At 36.3% G+C, this 16,841-nt stretch overlaps 2 protein-coding genes across 3 annotated transcripts; one reads left to right on the top strand and one right to left on the bottom strand.

Moving 5' to 3' along the window:
• Positions 1-96: 96 nt before the first annotated feature.
• Positions 97-8,591, top strand: LOC114420983 (dual specificity protein phosphatase PHS1-like). 2 transcript variants are annotated; one of them, XM_028386717.1, is made up of 11 exons: positions 97-612; positions 862-942; positions 1,020-1,162; positions 1,269-1,470; positions 2,016-2,192; positions 2,292-2,458; positions 3,604-4,681; positions 5,333-5,479; positions 5,578-5,805; positions 7,036-7,193; positions 7,456-8,591. In XM_028386717.1, exons 1-11 carry the CDS (start codon positions 592-594, stop codon positions 7,814-7,816), a joined length of 2,763 nt encoding a protein of 920 aa, XP_028242518.1. In that variant the 5' UTR covers positions 97-591; the 3' UTR covers positions 7,817-8,591. The 2 variants fall into 2 exon arrangements, with proteins under 2 accessions (XP_028242518.1, XP_028242519.1); XM_028386718.1 differs by having other exon boundaries at positions 100-612; positions 2,298-2,458.
• Positions 8,307-15,918, bottom strand: LOC114420984 (chaperone protein ClpC, chloroplastic-like). Its single transcript, XM_028386719.1, has 10 exons — positions 15,756-15,918; positions 14,752-15,321; positions 14,277-14,392; positions 12,166-12,291; positions 11,865-12,050; positions 11,283-11,498; positions 10,462-10,679; positions 10,150-10,225; positions 9,975-10,064; positions 8,307-9,777 (listed from the first exon to the last, which is right to left on the bottom strand). Exons 2-10 carry the CDS (start codon positions 15,302-15,304, stop codon positions 8,599-8,601), a joined length of 2,760 nt encoding a protein of 919 aa, XP_028242520.1. The 5' UTR covers positions 15,305-15,321; positions 15,756-15,918; the 3' UTR covers positions 8,307-8,598.
• Positions 15,919-16,841: the final 923 nt, after the last annotated feature.

The raw sequence follows: 16,841 nt of genomic DNA, 5'->3' as shown, positions 1-16,841 counted from the left end.
ATGAAATAAATCATAATAAAAGAAAAATATGTATTTTGTATGAATGCATAATCTCCAACGAAACATTTGTGATCACTTTGGACAGAGATAATTTGGTACTAATATTGTTAGGAAAAGAAGAAAAAAATCAGTACAGACCAGTAGAGTGAGTAGAGTCCATCACCGTCATTGATAAAGTGGCTCAGCTGGCATGTGAATGATGTGATCTGGTGATGCCATGCGGTGATATGATAATTGATACTCTCTCATCATTTTCTTTGCTGAAATCTTAATCTTCCATTCCCAACTCACCTTTTTCTCTGTTCAACTTCAATTAAGTGACCCACCACTTAAGCTTTTCTAGTTCTACTACAACACATACATACTCTGCCTATGCTCTTCTTAATTTGTCGTGTGCCTGAACTCAAAAAGAAAAGCTAGCTAGCTATTTACATCAAGTGTCCATCATCATTACCATAATTTACAACCATCCCATTTTTTTTCTCTCTCTCCCCTTAAAAAAAGCAGATTACTTTGCCTGCTATTCCGTGCAATTTCCCCCCTTCTAATTTGACTTTGCATCCCCACAAAAACCATATCTTTTAATACCATATGGCAAAAGAGCAAAACCAGGTTAACACCCTCCCCTCCCTTTTTCATCTTCACTACATAATAACATCTACATTAACAATAATAATAATAAAAAAAAAAACCACCCATGGTATACTTGTTGATCATGGCTTTAATTTAGATCTTACGTTACATAATTACATCACATTGCATTGTGATTGTGATCTGCATTTGATCCATGATTGGATTGGATCTGTTGTAGATGAATGAACATTATTATTAACATTTTGCATGTGGGAGTGGACATTGCAGGGCAAAGGCCAAGAGAGAGAATTGGAACTGGAAAGGGAGGTTGAGATTGAGGCCCCATTGCCTCTCACTGTTACTTCTCGGGTACGTATCATAAATTTTAATTTATGACTTCATTTTGAAACTGCAAGGATCAACCATGAGAAAGTTTGAAACTGCAGGTTTTGTATATGTTGGGAGATATCACTGCAGGGCCTGCGTTTAGGTTCACGCAATGGCTCCAATTGGTTCGTAAACGCACCGCAAATTATCGTTCTTCTGGCTTCCCTCACCGCACTTCCACCACCATGCCTTCTAGCTCTTGGTTAGTTACTTACTTACTACTTCTCTTTCAATGCTTCTGTATGTTAAACTTTTACTTGTTCAAGTGTCAAAGGCATTTGTTGCTAATGCTCATAATTTGTGTGCAGCATCAGAGGATCGTTGGAGAATTCAAAATTGGAGCTGCATCCTGATCAGACAGAAACTAGCTTGTGGGAGAGGCTTGGGAAGGCTGCAATGTTGGACATTGAATCTGGCTCCTTTTCCTGGGACATGCTCTCTTCACTGCACCACACTGAACACAGCAGTAGCAACGAACATTCCGAGGATGAGATGAACAAAGCTCTCGAGGTTCATCCCTTTCTACAATTGTTGTGTACAAATATAAGCATTAGTATGATTAAATACTTTCTGATGTTGAGGAGTATATAGTAGCAATCAGGGTTGATGTTTTAGATGCAACTTGTGTGTCATGGATTGCTAACGTAGGTTTCACATGTAAGCCAATTTGCACCCTGTGTATGGATATCTTTTTTGGGCTTTTTATCTGTGCCCCTTCTATTTATGACTATGCTTGATCCAGTTATTTTGCTTTTGCTTAGTCAGATTCGGCGAGAGTAAATGTGGTTGAGCATGTTGGTAATTGTTAGTTTTGGAAGTTATAAAGAATAATGATTTCATGCTGGTATAGCTTTTTTACTACATATTTTCACCTATTCTGTTTATTCATTCTGGTGGAGGTGAATATCTATGTATGTGGGGATTTCTTTGGACAGACATTTTAGTAATTATGTATTGTATTTTCTCTGTAATACCAAATTAGAGAAAGTAAGAATACATCAAATGTGTATTTTCTTAATTTATGTCGTAATGCCTCTTCAGTTGTGTCCACGTAGGTAACTGTAAATTCAGGAGGAGTTGTCTTCTTTGCCTTTTTCAATATCCCTGGGAATGCTGATGCTAGTCCAAAAGAAGCAGCAGCTGTTATAAAGATAGCATCATCAAGAATGGCAACACAGTCTGAACGCCTTGGCTATGAACTTGCCAAGTGGATGGGAGTCCAAACTCCACAGGTTCTTCACTTAGGTTTTATAACACAAGCACCACATCTGCAAACTTAGGCTATTTAGACTATACTTCTACCATATTCATTCTCCTCTATTAATTGGAAGGTGCAGGCTAGAGTTATTCACAATACCTGTTTAGAATGGCAACAAATAAAGGAAGCTTCAGAAAAAGCTAGAGAAGCAGCAAATTCTGAGGGTGATGAAATTGGTGAAGTGACATGTTTTGAACTTTTGGAAGCACTTGAGCTTAGCCGATGTCTCTTTTTTATGAGGTATGATTCACTCTGAATTTAATTAGTTCAGGTTTATAACATGGCAACACAGAATACCTCTGCTTGCTTCGCCACTTCCAGTAACTCTTGTTTAAATGAAGTGGACATTTCCAATGTGCTGCTTCTGATTTTATTTTTTTCATTGAATTTCAAAAGCTTGGTATAGAACTGTTTCACTGAGCTTCACACGCCTAAAGCAAATATTTAAAATAGATTATTGTTCTTTCTCATACTAAACTCCCTTCACCTTGTGTGACAAAGCAAGTGTCATTATTGATACTTGTGTAATTTTCTTGAGTTGGCCAGTTTTTCCTAGCATTTGTTGGAAAAGTGGAAAACCAAAGAAAGGTTTATTATTCCCTTTTACTATACTGATCATCAAGATTGCTACGGTAGAAAGCTGTAGTCTTTGGACAAAGGAACCTTTTATAAAGGTTTCCATTTTCAACTGATTGGACAATATCAGTTTGTGTCCTGCCAGGTGTGGTTGGCATCAAGGTAAGGGCATGTTTAAAATATAAGATACATAATATTCCCATTCTGAAAATAATTGCACACAAAATATCAACCTCTTGGATGTTATCACTTTTTTCACTTAAAGATGATTTTGGGTTTCCAGTAAATAATTATGTTTGTTGAATGCTTGAACTTGCTGTTGTGATTTCTAATGTGGCTTCTCCGCTGTCATAGTTAATGCAAGTTTTTTCAGATAAATTTCAATATAACACCAACAAAAAGTTTTTGACAAGTAGAAACCACCAAGAAATAACTAACTGATTTTTTTGTTCTTCGCATCCACTTATGAGGGAAAGCAATATATCAGAAGTCCATACACACTGAAAAGAAGTATTTTATTTCTAAAGCATTGTGCTCACCTTATTAAGAGAAAGTTATGAAATCCCGCTGTCACTAATTCCTAGAAAAGACAATCAAAGCCATTAATATGGTATCTGTAGAAAGAGAATAATCTTATAGAACCCTTCTTTTATGAATATGTCAATGATTATCATAGTTCATCTTAGTGTTATTTATAATAGGAAAAAGAGGCTATCTACTGCCAATAGTACAACTAAAGAAAAATCACATGGCTGTTCTTCTACACAATAAATTTTGATTGTTAATTTTAAAGATTCACCATCTTGCAGTTATGTACATGGTTCACCCTTGCTTGAAAACTCCAGTGCATTTAAGTCAAGGGAATCTGCAGAAAGAACGTCAGAAGCTCTTGGCAGGGTACTGATGCTGGACCTTGTCATCAGAAACGAAGATAGACTGCCTTGCCGTGAGCTTAGATGGCGAGGAAATCCTGCAAATTTGCTTTTGGCTGGAAAGAATATCTGTGCAAATACAGATGCACTAGAAGCAGCTTTTGATTCTGCAGTTAACCGATATAGACCAAAGGTGATCAGGGCATTTCATAAAGAAAGAAGGTCAACTTCAGTAGATTGCAGACTTGATTCTCATAATCCCGGCTTGATATCACAATCTTCTGATCTCTCGGACATCACAGAATCACCAAGATCTGCTGACATGAGCTTTCAAACATCGGGAGAATCACTGTCTCCTGACTTTAACATTGTAGCTATTGATTCTGGTGTTCCTCGGCGACCTCCTGCTGGAAAACGTGCAAATGATCAGGTTAATTATCCTAAGTTGGTTGAGTTGCTGGTCAATAGTTCTGAATTTGCCTCAAACCTGTTATATGATATAACCGGAGCGAAATTAGGATGTCCCCCACCAGAAGACATGGAAAAAACTGATGTACGTATTATAAGTGACACAATGTTTGTAGTTCATGCATTTCGTAATGGTTTCCGTGCTGCTCTTAGGGATCTGCAGGGATTCCATATATTCCTACTCACACTTCACCAAAGACTTGATACTTTGTTGCGATCATTTATGAACATTATAAGCAAAATATCTTTGGGGGAATTTGACAAAGAAGATTCTGTGGTTCCTGACTCACCTTCACTAACTGCTGGTGGGAGTTGTTCCTCTCCAACATGTAAGGAAAGACTTACTAATGATAACCATCAAGATTTTATTGATTCAGAATCACAGAGAACTGCTTTAAGATCATCATCTTCTGGCAATAGAGATTGCAGTGACTCTACTCCTATGTCAAGAGAAACTTGGCATGGAAAGTTCTGTAAAGGAAATGGGGAACCACTTCGTAGTCTCCGTTTGACTGCTAAGCTCCGTGACTTCCATAAATTTGCCAAGGTTGGTCTCATAGGTAACATAACCTTGTCTACCAGTCACATGGTTTTGGTGCTGCTTTTGGAGGAACACCTGAATTGTTGTTTTGGTGCAATTTTTCAATCAACATTTTGGATACATCATAAATAAGTCAGTCAGGTGCATATTGCTTTAGTATGCAAAATTATAGGACTTTATTGCCTTTCTATATATAAAATTGACCAATGTGGACAATTCTTATAATTCTCACAGCAATGTTCTCTTGTTGCTTTCATGAATGAGAGCACAGATTTTGCTGAATCGGTTTCAGACATTCTTATTTTGCTCATGCATGCTTTTTCTGCGCTACCTAGACTTCTCTGCTCTTGATGCTATCTTATTGTCTAACTGATATGATCACACTATGTAACACAGACCAGACGGTTTCCTGTTACCAAAACATTGGAGGGTTTCCAAATCATGCCAATAGTTCCATTTCCTGCCCCCCTCCCCACACACGTCTTCTGCATGTGCTAATGTCATACTCTCATAATCTTGTATCTCAGGGTGATTGGCAAATAGGAATATAAGACTAAGAGCAGTATAATTTGCTGTTTCTTTACCATATAAAACAGTATTTTTACCATGTTTGTTCCTTATTTTTCCACCTTTTTTATAATGTATCATGTTTTACAGGTTGATGCTGAATCCAATAAAGAATTGGAACAGTGGAATGAAATGCTTAAAAGTGATGCCATCAAACTATGCCAGGAGAACAATTTCAACCCAGGATTTTTTGAGGGTAGTGATAATAACTGTGTCGTTGATGCATATGAACTTAAGGTTACCTTCACTTTATTATATTAAAAAATTAAATATAATAGACTCCTTTCATTCATGAGGGATTTCCATTTATGATGCATTATCTTTTTAACTTTCAGGTCAGACTTGAGCATATTCTCGAGAGAATTGCATTGATATCAGACGCTGCAAGTACTGAGAAACCTTCAGCAGTGACAAGTAGTCTGTTCATTGGTGGAGCACTGGCTGCAAGATCTGTATACACACTGCAATACTTGGGAATCACAAATATTTTGTGTTTGTGTACCAATGAAATTGGACAGTCAGAAACTCAGTATCCTGATCTATTTGAGTACAAGAATTTCTCTGTAAGTCATATATACTTGTATTTTCTACCCTCACTTATTTTATGTCTTATTTGCTGAGTTTATTTTATTTGAGAATCAGTTGAGCTTCTCCTTGATGCCTGTCTCTACTTTCCTTCATTGATTATCCATGCAGTCTCATTTAGCGTTATTCATGTTAATTTCTTCAGTTTCTAATATTGTCAGCTGTCCATCATGCTGAAAGTTTAAGCTCTTAGGTGCATGCCCATAAATGTTTTTTCTTCTTCCAACACCCCCATATTTAAAAGCTCTTCGTGATTTAAGCATGGACAAAGCTATGATGTTTGTCTTACCTTGTGGTGAAATTTAATGTAATTATGAAGAATGAAGGTGGCAAGAGTTACACTATTGACCAATTACCCATAGAGGTTCTCTGGTGTGAAGATAAATCTATGATTCGAGATCAGAGTAGCCTCCAAGAAGAATCACATAGAAGAGAGAAATTGGACTTCATTCATTAAAAGGAATTACAACCATATATAGAGGCAATAGCTAGACCAAGTGCCTTATTCTAACAGAATTACCCCTCTAACAAACTCTCCACTCACTCTAACAGATTCACAAGCCACTCCCTAGAACCTTCTATCTCCCTCTATCAGTAATAAACATAATCAGAACCACGTTTTGGCTTGACAGGCCTCTTGGGCCTATTGTACTGGACTTCCTCATTCACAATTTGGGCTCCACTGTCTCGTATCGTATCATTCTCATACCATGTTTAATGTTAACAATCAATCATCCCAACCCAAATGCTTGATTTGTTAGGTACAAGCCCATTAATGCTTCTGTATCTGATTTAGATTGAGAATCTACCTCAGTCAAAATATCCTTAATCCTTCTGATTAACAAATGTCAACCTTAAAATTGTTATTATGGACTCGAGAAATTGACAAGGTAGATCTTGCTTGATAATTCTCTTCTTTTTTTTTTTGGTTGTCTTTAAATTGTTAGTATGTTCTGATCTCCCTTGCCTCGTAGCTTATTCTGACACAGTAAAATGTCAACCTAGCTCAAAAGAAATGAGTCAAATAGTAAAGGCTAGCCTCAAAATTTTCTTGATTCAAAATATGATTTGTTGTGCAATATGATGTGATGCACTCTTGTTCTTGCGTGTTTTCTAATATTCTTTTATGTTAAAATTTACTTTTAATGTTACATTCCTTTTAGGAATATGTCTTCATATTGATTGTATTCATTGTCTCATTTGAACAGGTATGTGACAGTGATGATTATAACATCAGCAGCATATTTGAAGAAGCGTGTGATTTTATAGACTATGTTGAACAAACAGGTCAAAAAGTTTTAGTTCATTGCTTTGAGGGGAGAAGCAGAAGTGTCACGTTGGTCCTCGCTTACTTAATGCTCAGGAAGTAAGTAAAAATGAAAATTATAGAAGACATAATTCTAGTACAAAATGATACTATGCAAAGATTATTAATAGCTAATATATTTAACACCACAAGTGAACTGTGCATTAATATTCTCATCAACTCTTCCATTGGTTAAAATGGTATGAAACGATCTAATTTACCACCTAGCAACCATAAGTTCATGTTCTTTGATATGTAAGATTATTACTGTCAGTGAGTGACAGTTGCAACAGGTTTTGAACTGAAAGCTTTTATGGCACAGGAATCATACTTTATCAGAAGCATGGCAAGCTCTGAAACGAGTTCACCGTCGAGCACAACCCAATGACGGTTTTGCAAAGATCTTGTTAGAGTTGGATCAGAAACTTCATGGAAAGGTTTCAATGGAATGGCATCAGCGCAAACCAGTGATGAAAATCTGCCCCATATGTGGGAAGAATGCTGGACTAAGCAGCAGCTCACTCAAACTACATCTTCAGAAATCACATAAAAAGCTATCATCTGGGAGTGTAGATAGTGCCATGACTATGGAAATCCAGAAAGCATTAACAGCTTTGAAGATTAGCCGTGGTGGGAGTGTCAGCCCCACACAAAGATCATCTCATCCACTAATAGATCAATAGAAACTGCAAATTTATAGATTTTGTGCTGCCAAGTATCAGCAGGTTAGAAAGTAACGAGTGTATTTGGAATGGCAGTGCAATAAAAACAAATCGATTAAGTTTCTGCCTTTATAATGAAGCAACAATTTATCACTTCCAAATTTTCCCAATTTTTTACGCAATTTTGGCCCCATCCCAATCTAACAGCCAATATCACCCTAATGGTGTTTTTCAGTTAGTTTTTCTTCTACAAAGTGTAAGTGGAGTATAGGTTCGGAGTGCGTCTAACGGCTGTCCCATTATTATATGTTCAATTGGAGCATCAGAATTCTTCTCATAATAAAGTTTCCCACAGGGCCAGCACACGGATCAGTTAGGATATGATTGCTATTCTCTGACCCCAAATTCGTATAATCAGAATCAAGCATATCCCAGATGGTGAATTTGTACTCTATTTTGTAATCAAAAGCACGCATTTGAGAATTGATCAAGTCAGCTAAACAGATCATTTGATGTGGTGCAACTTATTTATAACAATAGTTTACAGAACCGTGAAAACTACAAAATTAGTTGCTTCCAGTAAATCAAAATTGTTCATAATGCAGCATATTAAGGGTAGGACCCACAGAAATAACGTCATTTTTTCATTCCACCCAAACCCAGCTGTGTTCATTATGTTATGGGTGGCTGAGACCACCAGCATTCAGTTAAAAGCTTGACTGATGTCCATTGACAACTAAAAACAAACTATGGCTATGTTTTTTTAAACAAATAAAAGAAGAAGAAAAAAAAAAAAGTACAACTCAACTAACTAAGACATCTTCTAGTGAATCTGGGGCACCACTACTACCGTTGAGCACAATCACATTACCGTCAGAATCAGAATCAACTATAACTGAGTCACCCTCCTTAATCTCTCTAGCAAGCATCTTCTCAGCCATGCTATCCTCCAAAAGTTGCATTATGGCTCTTCTTAGAGGCCTAGCCCCATAACTAGGATTATATCCTTCGTCAACCACCCTCTCCCTAAATCTTTCTGTCACTGAAAGATCAATCTCTTTAGCTTTCAGTCTCTGGAACACCTCCTTCAGCATTATGTCTGCTATCTCCTTAACCTCCAATTTTGTGAGTTGCCTGAAAACAATCATTTCATCCAACCTATTCAAGAACTCTGGCCTAAAGTATTGCTTCAGTTCCTCAGTCACCAAGCTCTTGATTCGGTTGTAACTGCTATCCTTCTCATCATAATCAAGGTCAAATCCTATTTTACGGCCTCCTTTCTCAATTACACTGCTTCCAACATTTGATGTCATTATAAGAAGCGTGTTCTTGAAGTCCACAGTTCTTCCTTTGCTGTCTGTTAATCTTCCATCTTCCAGGATCTGAAGCATCATGTTGAATACATCAGGATGGGCTTTCTCAATCTCATCAAAGAGTACAACAGTATAGGGACGACGGCGAACTGCCTCAGTCAGTTGACCACCCTCAGTGTAACCAACGTATCCAGGAGGTGAACCAATAAGTTTCGAGACTGTGTGCCTTTCCATGAATTCACTCATGTCAAGCCGAATCATGGCTTCTTCAGAACCAAAGTAGTATGCAGCCAATGCTTTGGCCAACTCAGACTTCCCCACACCAGTTGGCCCAGAAAAGATGAAGCTGGCAATTGGACGGTTAGGGTTCTTCAGTCCAACCCTGGCTCGACGGATGGCCCTGCTTATGGCTTTCACTGCTTCATCCTGACCTATGACTCGCTTGTGTAAAGTCTCTTCCATTTTGAGGAGGCGATCAGATTCATCAGTCGAGACTTTCTCCACAGGAATACCAGTCCAGGAGGAGACAATATGTTGTATGTCAACTTCAGTGACCATGGGACCTTCATCTCCTGCCTCACTTTCTGCCTTACTCATCTCCTTGCCTTTTTCTATAAGTGCAGATATCTGCGCCTTAAGATCCATTTCTCTATCTCTTAGCTCTCCGGCCTACACAGAAACTCATAAACTCATGAATCATCATCAGCCCGCTAATAGCCAAAATAATTTGCAGATATAATTGTTTTAATTGAACAACAAACAAACCACTACACTGTTTTTTAAACTTGAATATAACATTGTCTCATGGTTTGGTTTGGTGTCCATAAAATTTTATGAACTAAATCTTATAGATTAAAGCATATTACCTTTTCAAAGTCTTGATTGCGAACAGATTCTTCTTTCTCCTTTACAATCTGTCTAACCTCCTTGTCAAGCTCTCTTGCTTCTTCAGGTAACTGGAGGCATGTAAATCTAGCAAAATTAGCCCAATAATAGACAAAAGATCTGGCTGGTTCAGGGATAGGTAGACGAACAATATACCTGTGCATGTTGAAGCCGGACTCGAGAACCTGCTTCATCAATTAAATCTATAGCTTTGTCTGGCAAAAATCGATCACTGCAGGAAATACAATTATTTTAAACTAGAAAATACTCAAGATACACAGCAGGAAGAAAATAACAATTACATTAGAGTTCCAAAATAAATCTAAATAAGATAAATTAATATACATTTGAAAATTTTCCAGCAACATAAAAACTAAAAGAAAAAAAGAAACTTGTCTGATCTCAGCATAAATGAATAGAATAGGTAAAATGAACAGAAAAGGAGCAGAACATTTAAATATGACAAACCTAATATATTGGTGTGATAGCTGGGCAGCAGCTACAAGAGCATCATCTGTGTAATGAAGCTTGTGGTGAATTTCATAGCGTTCTCTGAGTCCTTTCAGTATTTGTATGGTTTCATTGACAGTTGGCTCTGGCACTTTAACTGGCTGGAATCGCCTCTCCAAAGCTGGATCCTTTTCAATGTGCTTCCTATATTCATCCAGTGTTGTGGCTCCTATACACTGCATAAAATTTCAGGCACACACTTTCTTACAACAGTTTCAAGTTCCTACCAAACAACAGTAAGTGCATATATTAACTTGAGCATTGCAGTAGGTTTAGCATAAAAGCATAACCAGATACCTTCAAATTTCACAGCCAGCCTACAATTTCATTCTACATCACTGCTGAAAATGCAAATGCATTTTTTTTAAAATAAAACACTCCAAAACTAAATATTGAAACTTCCACATTATTTAGTTCAACTACATGCCAAAAGTAAAGGGTCATTTATCAGAATAGCAAATTGAAATATCAACTCACCAGGCTTATTAAATAATATAACTACACAAGTTTTTAACTATTTACAATTTAAAAGATTGAACAACCAGAAGACTAGGTATTCCTTTCTCTCAAACATAGACTTGCAAGAATAGCCTAAATTTACCAGCAAGGCAACAACACAGAAGAGAAAAAGTCTTCTATCCTTTTGATTTTTAGTTTCAATAACAAAGTTAAAGAGCAACACAAATTCAATTCTTTCCCCTACCCCCTAACACGTCACACAAATTGATTTTGAGATCAAAAACAAATGGCAATATATCCATTTTGAACTTGACAAGTACCTGCAGTTCACCTCTGGCAAGAGCTGGTTTTAATATATTTGCAGCATCAATTGCTCCCTCAGCTGCTCCAGCTCCAATTAGAGTGTGCACTTCATCAATAAAGAGTATTATCTCATCACTTTGTTTGATTTCCTCCATTAGTTTCTTCAATCTCTCTTCAAATTCTCCACGATATTTAGTTCCAGCTACCAGCAGACCCATATCAAGGGTTATAACCTAAATCGGGCAAAGGCTTCATGTTATTCAGAACTCCCCAGAAGTATTTAAACATCAAAAATTCAAGAACTTTGGTCGATACTTATCCAAAACTGAAATACAAAATATCATGACCATAAATGAGGTAGGGTGCTCCAGTAATGATTTAACCATCTAGAGGCAAGAAAATTCCTCTGTAGTTAACATTTAAAATACTCCAAATAAAAAATAGAAGAAATAGGATATTATTTTAGAATCACTTTACATAGATTCAGCAAGATGAACATGTTTATACTTTATAGTATAGCACTGAAAACGAAATAGTAAATCAGCTGAATTACCCAAAAGAAATTTATTGACCATAGGAATCAAATAATTTCTACTAACCTTCTTTCCCTCTATGGTTTCAGGTACATCACCATTTGCAATCCTTTGGGCAAGACCTTCAGCAATAGCTGTCTTCCCGACCCCAGGTTCCCCAATAAGACAAGGATTATTTTTTGTACGACGACCCAAAATTTGAGTGACACGTTCAATTTGTGGCTGCCTACCCATGACAGGATCCAATTTCCCCTGTAATTTTGATTTTGGGGGAGAGGGAGCGTCAATAAGAGAAAAAATTATACTTTTAAACAAATGAAACCCCATCTGCCATCTAGCATAAAGAAAACTAGGACCTGGAAATTACCTCTTCCGCTAGCTTGGTCAAATTGGTGCCATACTCCTCCAAAGTTGGCATCTTGTTGTTATTACTACTTCCAGGGCCAACAGTAGCACCAACACTGTCAGCACCCTCACCAACCATGCGGATAACCTGTAACCATCCAGTGGAGAATACAAGAAAGATTTACACAAAAGTTAAGATAAAAAAATATATTCATACCTGGATCTGTTCTAACCTGGATTTCTAATAACTACATGCAAGCATAATTATTTTTTATTCTATGTATGCAACATTTGAATGCATTCCATTTCAATCTTTTACAGCATTGCCATTTACAAGGCACTATACAAGAGATTTGGAGGATTTGCAGCGGATGTTGTTGCAGCTATTGACCAGGTATGTGTACGTACTTTTATATGCCATATATGTGTTAGCAACATTTGGTAATGTTATTTGAGGTCAATTGTTGACATTTGATATATTTTCTTATTTTTTATCATCTTAAAGTTATGGCTTCCTTCCTCTAGTACGTGCCGAAGTGATTGCTTGATTAACTAAATAATTATTCTTATCCATTTTTCAACAGCCTGTTTATTGGCTTCAAATAATTCTGATTCATTTTAGAGCATGTAATATAGATTGTCTTAGGATTCTAAATTTTAACCTGTGAGTTGATCCAATATCATTTACTTTTCATTTGAAGTTTGTTAATGTATTTATTCATTCATTTATTTAAATTTTCATTGAGGATATGCATGGTCTTGAATTGAAGAGTTACTGTAAAGTACTTTCCTTGCATGTCTTCCTTTCAAAATCTGCTTACTAAATTGTATCCACAATTTTACATTTACGGTATGGCTTATAGTATAATCAATTGTTTACAGGCAGCTCAGGATAGGGTTGACATAATATGCTTGTCAATCACTCCTAATAGGCATCCTTCTGGTATTGCAACTTTCTTCAATCCAATAGATATGGCATTGCTATCAGCTGCGAAAGCTGGTATTTTTGTAGTGCAAGCTGCTGGCAATACTGGACCATCACCTATGAGCATGCCCTCCTTCAGTCCATGGATCTTTACTGTTGGTGCCACCTCTCATGATCGAGTTTATATCAACTCCCTATGTCTTGGAAATAATGTGACTATACCTGGTGTTGGACTTGCACGTAAGATTCTGATGCTCTAATCCTGGTTAGCTATACATGACTTTGTTTTAGACAAACTTGGCCTTTTGGCCTTGGTGGTGCATTTGATCTTGAAATTACCAAAGAAGTGCAGATGGGAAAGTAATTACTTTATATATGGCTTATTATTTTATTCTTTTAACAAGAAAGTCACACTCTAGCATTAATACTCACATTGTCATGCTTCTTCTGCACGACTTGCCTGGTTTGTAAAAGAGAAAGTCATGCAACTTTCTTATTAAAAAAAATAATAATAAAAGAAAGTCACTTTTTGAAGCCACACACTTCATATGCGACTTACCTCATGAGGGTAATTACTTTCTTATCTGAATTTGTAATTTCAAAACCAAATTGCACCATCGGAGTCAAAAAGGCACTCTTATACTTAGGGGCTCCTATAGTGCTTCCCATGCATAAGTTTAGCTATGCTTCTGTATTCTTAATTTCTTATTACTTCTGTATTGTTGGATGAGAATACACTAAGTAACTATTTTTTTGCTAGATGATGAATCCCAACCAAGAACAAAGAAATCCCAGATCTAAAATGAACACTACTCTAATGAGAACAACTAGTTTTTGTTACCTTTAAGACCCTGATCATGTTAAATTGGGGAAGTTTTTTTTTTTTGGAAGGAATTACATAGGGGAAGTTCCTCGATGAGTAATAAAATGATTCAATTGTTAATGTGTGCAAATATAATTTTCTATATCAGTATGCCTATTGAGATTTATTAATACCCTATTTTTTTCATTTTTCTTTAATTACTTCCCCCAGCTGGCACATACGAGAACACATTGTTTAAATTGATTCATGCAAGACATGCTTTGAACAAAAACACAACAGTTACTGATGATATGTATATTGGTGAGTGTCAAGATTTAAGTAAGTTCAGTCAGGATTTGGTCCAGGGCAACAAATGCTAAAAATAAATGAGGATTATAATACTAACCTGAGCGCGAATATTGTTTGGATCAGCAGCCAAATTTTCAAGAACACGTGCTGCTACACCCTCACCCTCTCGAAGGAGACCAAGAAGCAAGTGCTCAGATCCAATATAATTGTGACCTGAAAATTTCAAGGAGTGAGCTAAACTGAAAATTGGAGTCCTTTCCAATTCTGAATCTAAATCAGGATCCTATCCTTCTCTCTGTAACAACGGTTAGTTTATCCAATCCTCTTCTTTATTATTTTGTTTTTTTTTCCCCTATAAATGATTAGAACTTAGTTGATTCAGGTAAAACAAAGTAAGGTACATGACCAAATATAACCAAATCACTTCATCCTAAATAATAATAAAAATATGGGAAAACTAGTGAGAAATAACCATATGGGTTAAAGGAAGAAAATTCTAGGCAATACAAATATTGTTGTAACTAAGTAATTATATATGCAAAAGAACAGACAAGGTGTAAAACAGCATTTACCAAGTTGGCGAGCTTCCTCCAGTGAGAGTTCCAAAACACGCTTTGCACGGGAAGTAAACGGAATCTCAACAGCAACAAATCCACTACCCCTTCCAATAATTTTCTCCACTTCAACCCGAGCATCCTTGAGGTTAATTCCCATTGACTTCAGAACCTTAGCAGCAATGCCGGTTCCTTCGCCAATGAGACCCAATAGAATCTGTTCCGTTCCAACAAAATTGTGCCCCAGTCGTCTTGCTTCCTCCTGGGCTAGCATAATTACTTTGATTGCCTTCTCTGTGAAACGCTCAAACATAGCTTTAGGTACACATCTTTTAGCCCTCTCGCGCCTAGAAGTTGTAGTCAACGGAAAAGTGTGTCGTGGTCTCGACACAGAATCCAAAGGATTAAGTGTCCGTAATCCAGAGAAACTCGACATTCTTAAAGCAGGAATTCGTAAGGTACTCATCATTTTAACAGATCTTTTCGTTTTTCCTGATCCTTTATGCGGCCCATGCCTTCGCCCACTCAGTAGGCCAGGCATACCAGTAGACTGAGCTAAAACCCTAGCCATGATTCCTGAATTGTTCGCTGCATTTATTAATGAAACATATTAGCTGACAAATAACACAAATAGTTGAAATAACAAAGTGCACTCAAACAACCAACCAACCAAAAGTGCATGTTTCAACATCTCATTATGAAGGACATGAAACCAAATATCAAGCAGCCAAAAAATGCAAATGATAAAAACTAAGAAGCAACAAAAATGAACAGTGGAAATACATTCAATGAAACATTTGAGCAAACACATAGGGCGCTATTTGGGAAGGACACAAAATGTCTATTGGAAATGAAAAAAGTAAAAACATTTAAGCAAACATCTGGAGCGCTGAACCATAAGCGAGGAAAAACTGGACAAGAAAAGAAAAAAGAGAAACCTTCCGAGTTTGAAAACCTAATTGAAACACGAAATAGTGGATAGGTATTTGGCGAAAAAGAAAAAAGAGAAGAGATGAACTCACCGGAAGCCACACTAAATTGATTGAGTTAGTCAGAAAAGAGAAAAAGGGGAAAAGAAATTGAAAGATTAAAAGGAAGAAAGAGAATGCGCGGAGGGAGGAAGAAGAAGAAGAAGAGAAGAAGGCAAATGATAGGGACACAGCCCAACACATTAGGCCCAAGAGGATTACTAAGAGGCCCAGCCATCTTCAAGACTTTATCTGAAGAAAATATTTGAGCTAATCGAGCATTCTAGAAGAGTGTTTTGAAATACTTATAAATATCTGAAATGAATAAGAACAAGACAGGAAAAATGAATTACCTCTATTTCTTTAGCATATCTTAGATCTAGTTTTATGCACTAGAATAGAAATCATAACATAAAATGACACGAATTTATATCATCATCATCCACATTATACCTTTGTCTAGGCCGACTTGTTTTCTACTATGTCGTTTCTGCTAACCATCATGTGTTACCTTTTCCGTCATCATTTTTCTTCAATTATAAGATTTTCTTCATAGTTATTTTTATTTTTTATTTCCGACTGAAATTTTCTTCATAGTTATTGTAGATATTTTTTTTAATTTCTATAATTTTTTATTTTTAATCTTTATATTTAATAAAAAAAAACATCATAATTTTAGTTTTCATTTAAAACTAAAAACACATTTTTTATTTTTTAGGAATTAAAAATGTATTCAAATATTTTTTGAATTCATATATTTAAAGTAATAAATACATTGACGTAATTAATATAATTTTTAATTACAAATTTAAATACAATTTATTTTCTTTTTGAAAACCGACCTAACTATTTTATTTGAGTTTTATTTTTTTAGGCAAGTATTTTATTTGAGTTAAAAACCACTTTAACTCTAATTTTGCTAAACAAGTTATATTTTGAAAATTAAATGTAAAAACCAAAAACTCAGCCAGTCCAGATAGGCCTTAGAGAACAATGTTCTACAAAACGCTGTTTTTTAGTTCTCATCATCTCAACCAACAGGCTTGTCAAAATAACCGTGCATTTTAAATGTCCAAGGTCCAATGCCTGCAGCAAATGTCGTTCCGGTAGTGAGAATTCCTACCTATAAATTTGAATGAT

This window comes from Glycine soja, chromosome 8 (assembly GCF_004193775.1).
Source record: "Glycine soja cultivar W05 chromosome 8, ASM419377v2, whole genome shotgun sequence".
Taxonomy (NCBI): Eukaryota; Viridiplantae; Streptophyta; class Magnoliopsida; order Fabales; family Fabaceae; genus Glycine; species Glycine soja.
Note: the sequence above shows the minus strand (reverse complement) of the source record. Positions and strands in the feature narration are given on the sequence as shown.

Bases quoted from the DNA above. Each gene is read 5' to 3' on its own strand.
- LOC114420983 (XM_028386717.1), top strand. From the start codon at position 592: ATGGCAAAAGAGCAAAACCAG. The intron at 1,471-2,015 runs GTTCATCCCTTT...GTGTCCACGTAG, and splicing joins AGATGAACAAAGCTCTCGAG to GTAACTGTAAATTCAGGAGG. The intron at 2,459-3,603 runs GTATGATTCACT...ACCATCTTGCAG, and splicing joins CGATGTCTCTTTTTTATGAG to TTATGTACATGGTTCACCCT.
- LOC114420984 (XM_028386719.1), bottom strand. From the start codon at position 15,304: ATGGCTAGGGTTTTAGCTCAGTCTACTGGTATGCCTGGCCTACTGAGT. The intron at 11,499-11,864 runs GTTAGTAGAAAT...TGCCCGATTTAG, and splicing joins AAACCATAGAGGGAAAGAAG to GTTATAACCCTTGATATGGG. The intron at 10,065-10,149 runs GTATATTGTTCG...ACATGCCTCCAG, and splicing joins TCCGGCTTCAACATGCACAG to TTACCTGAAGAAGCAAGAGA.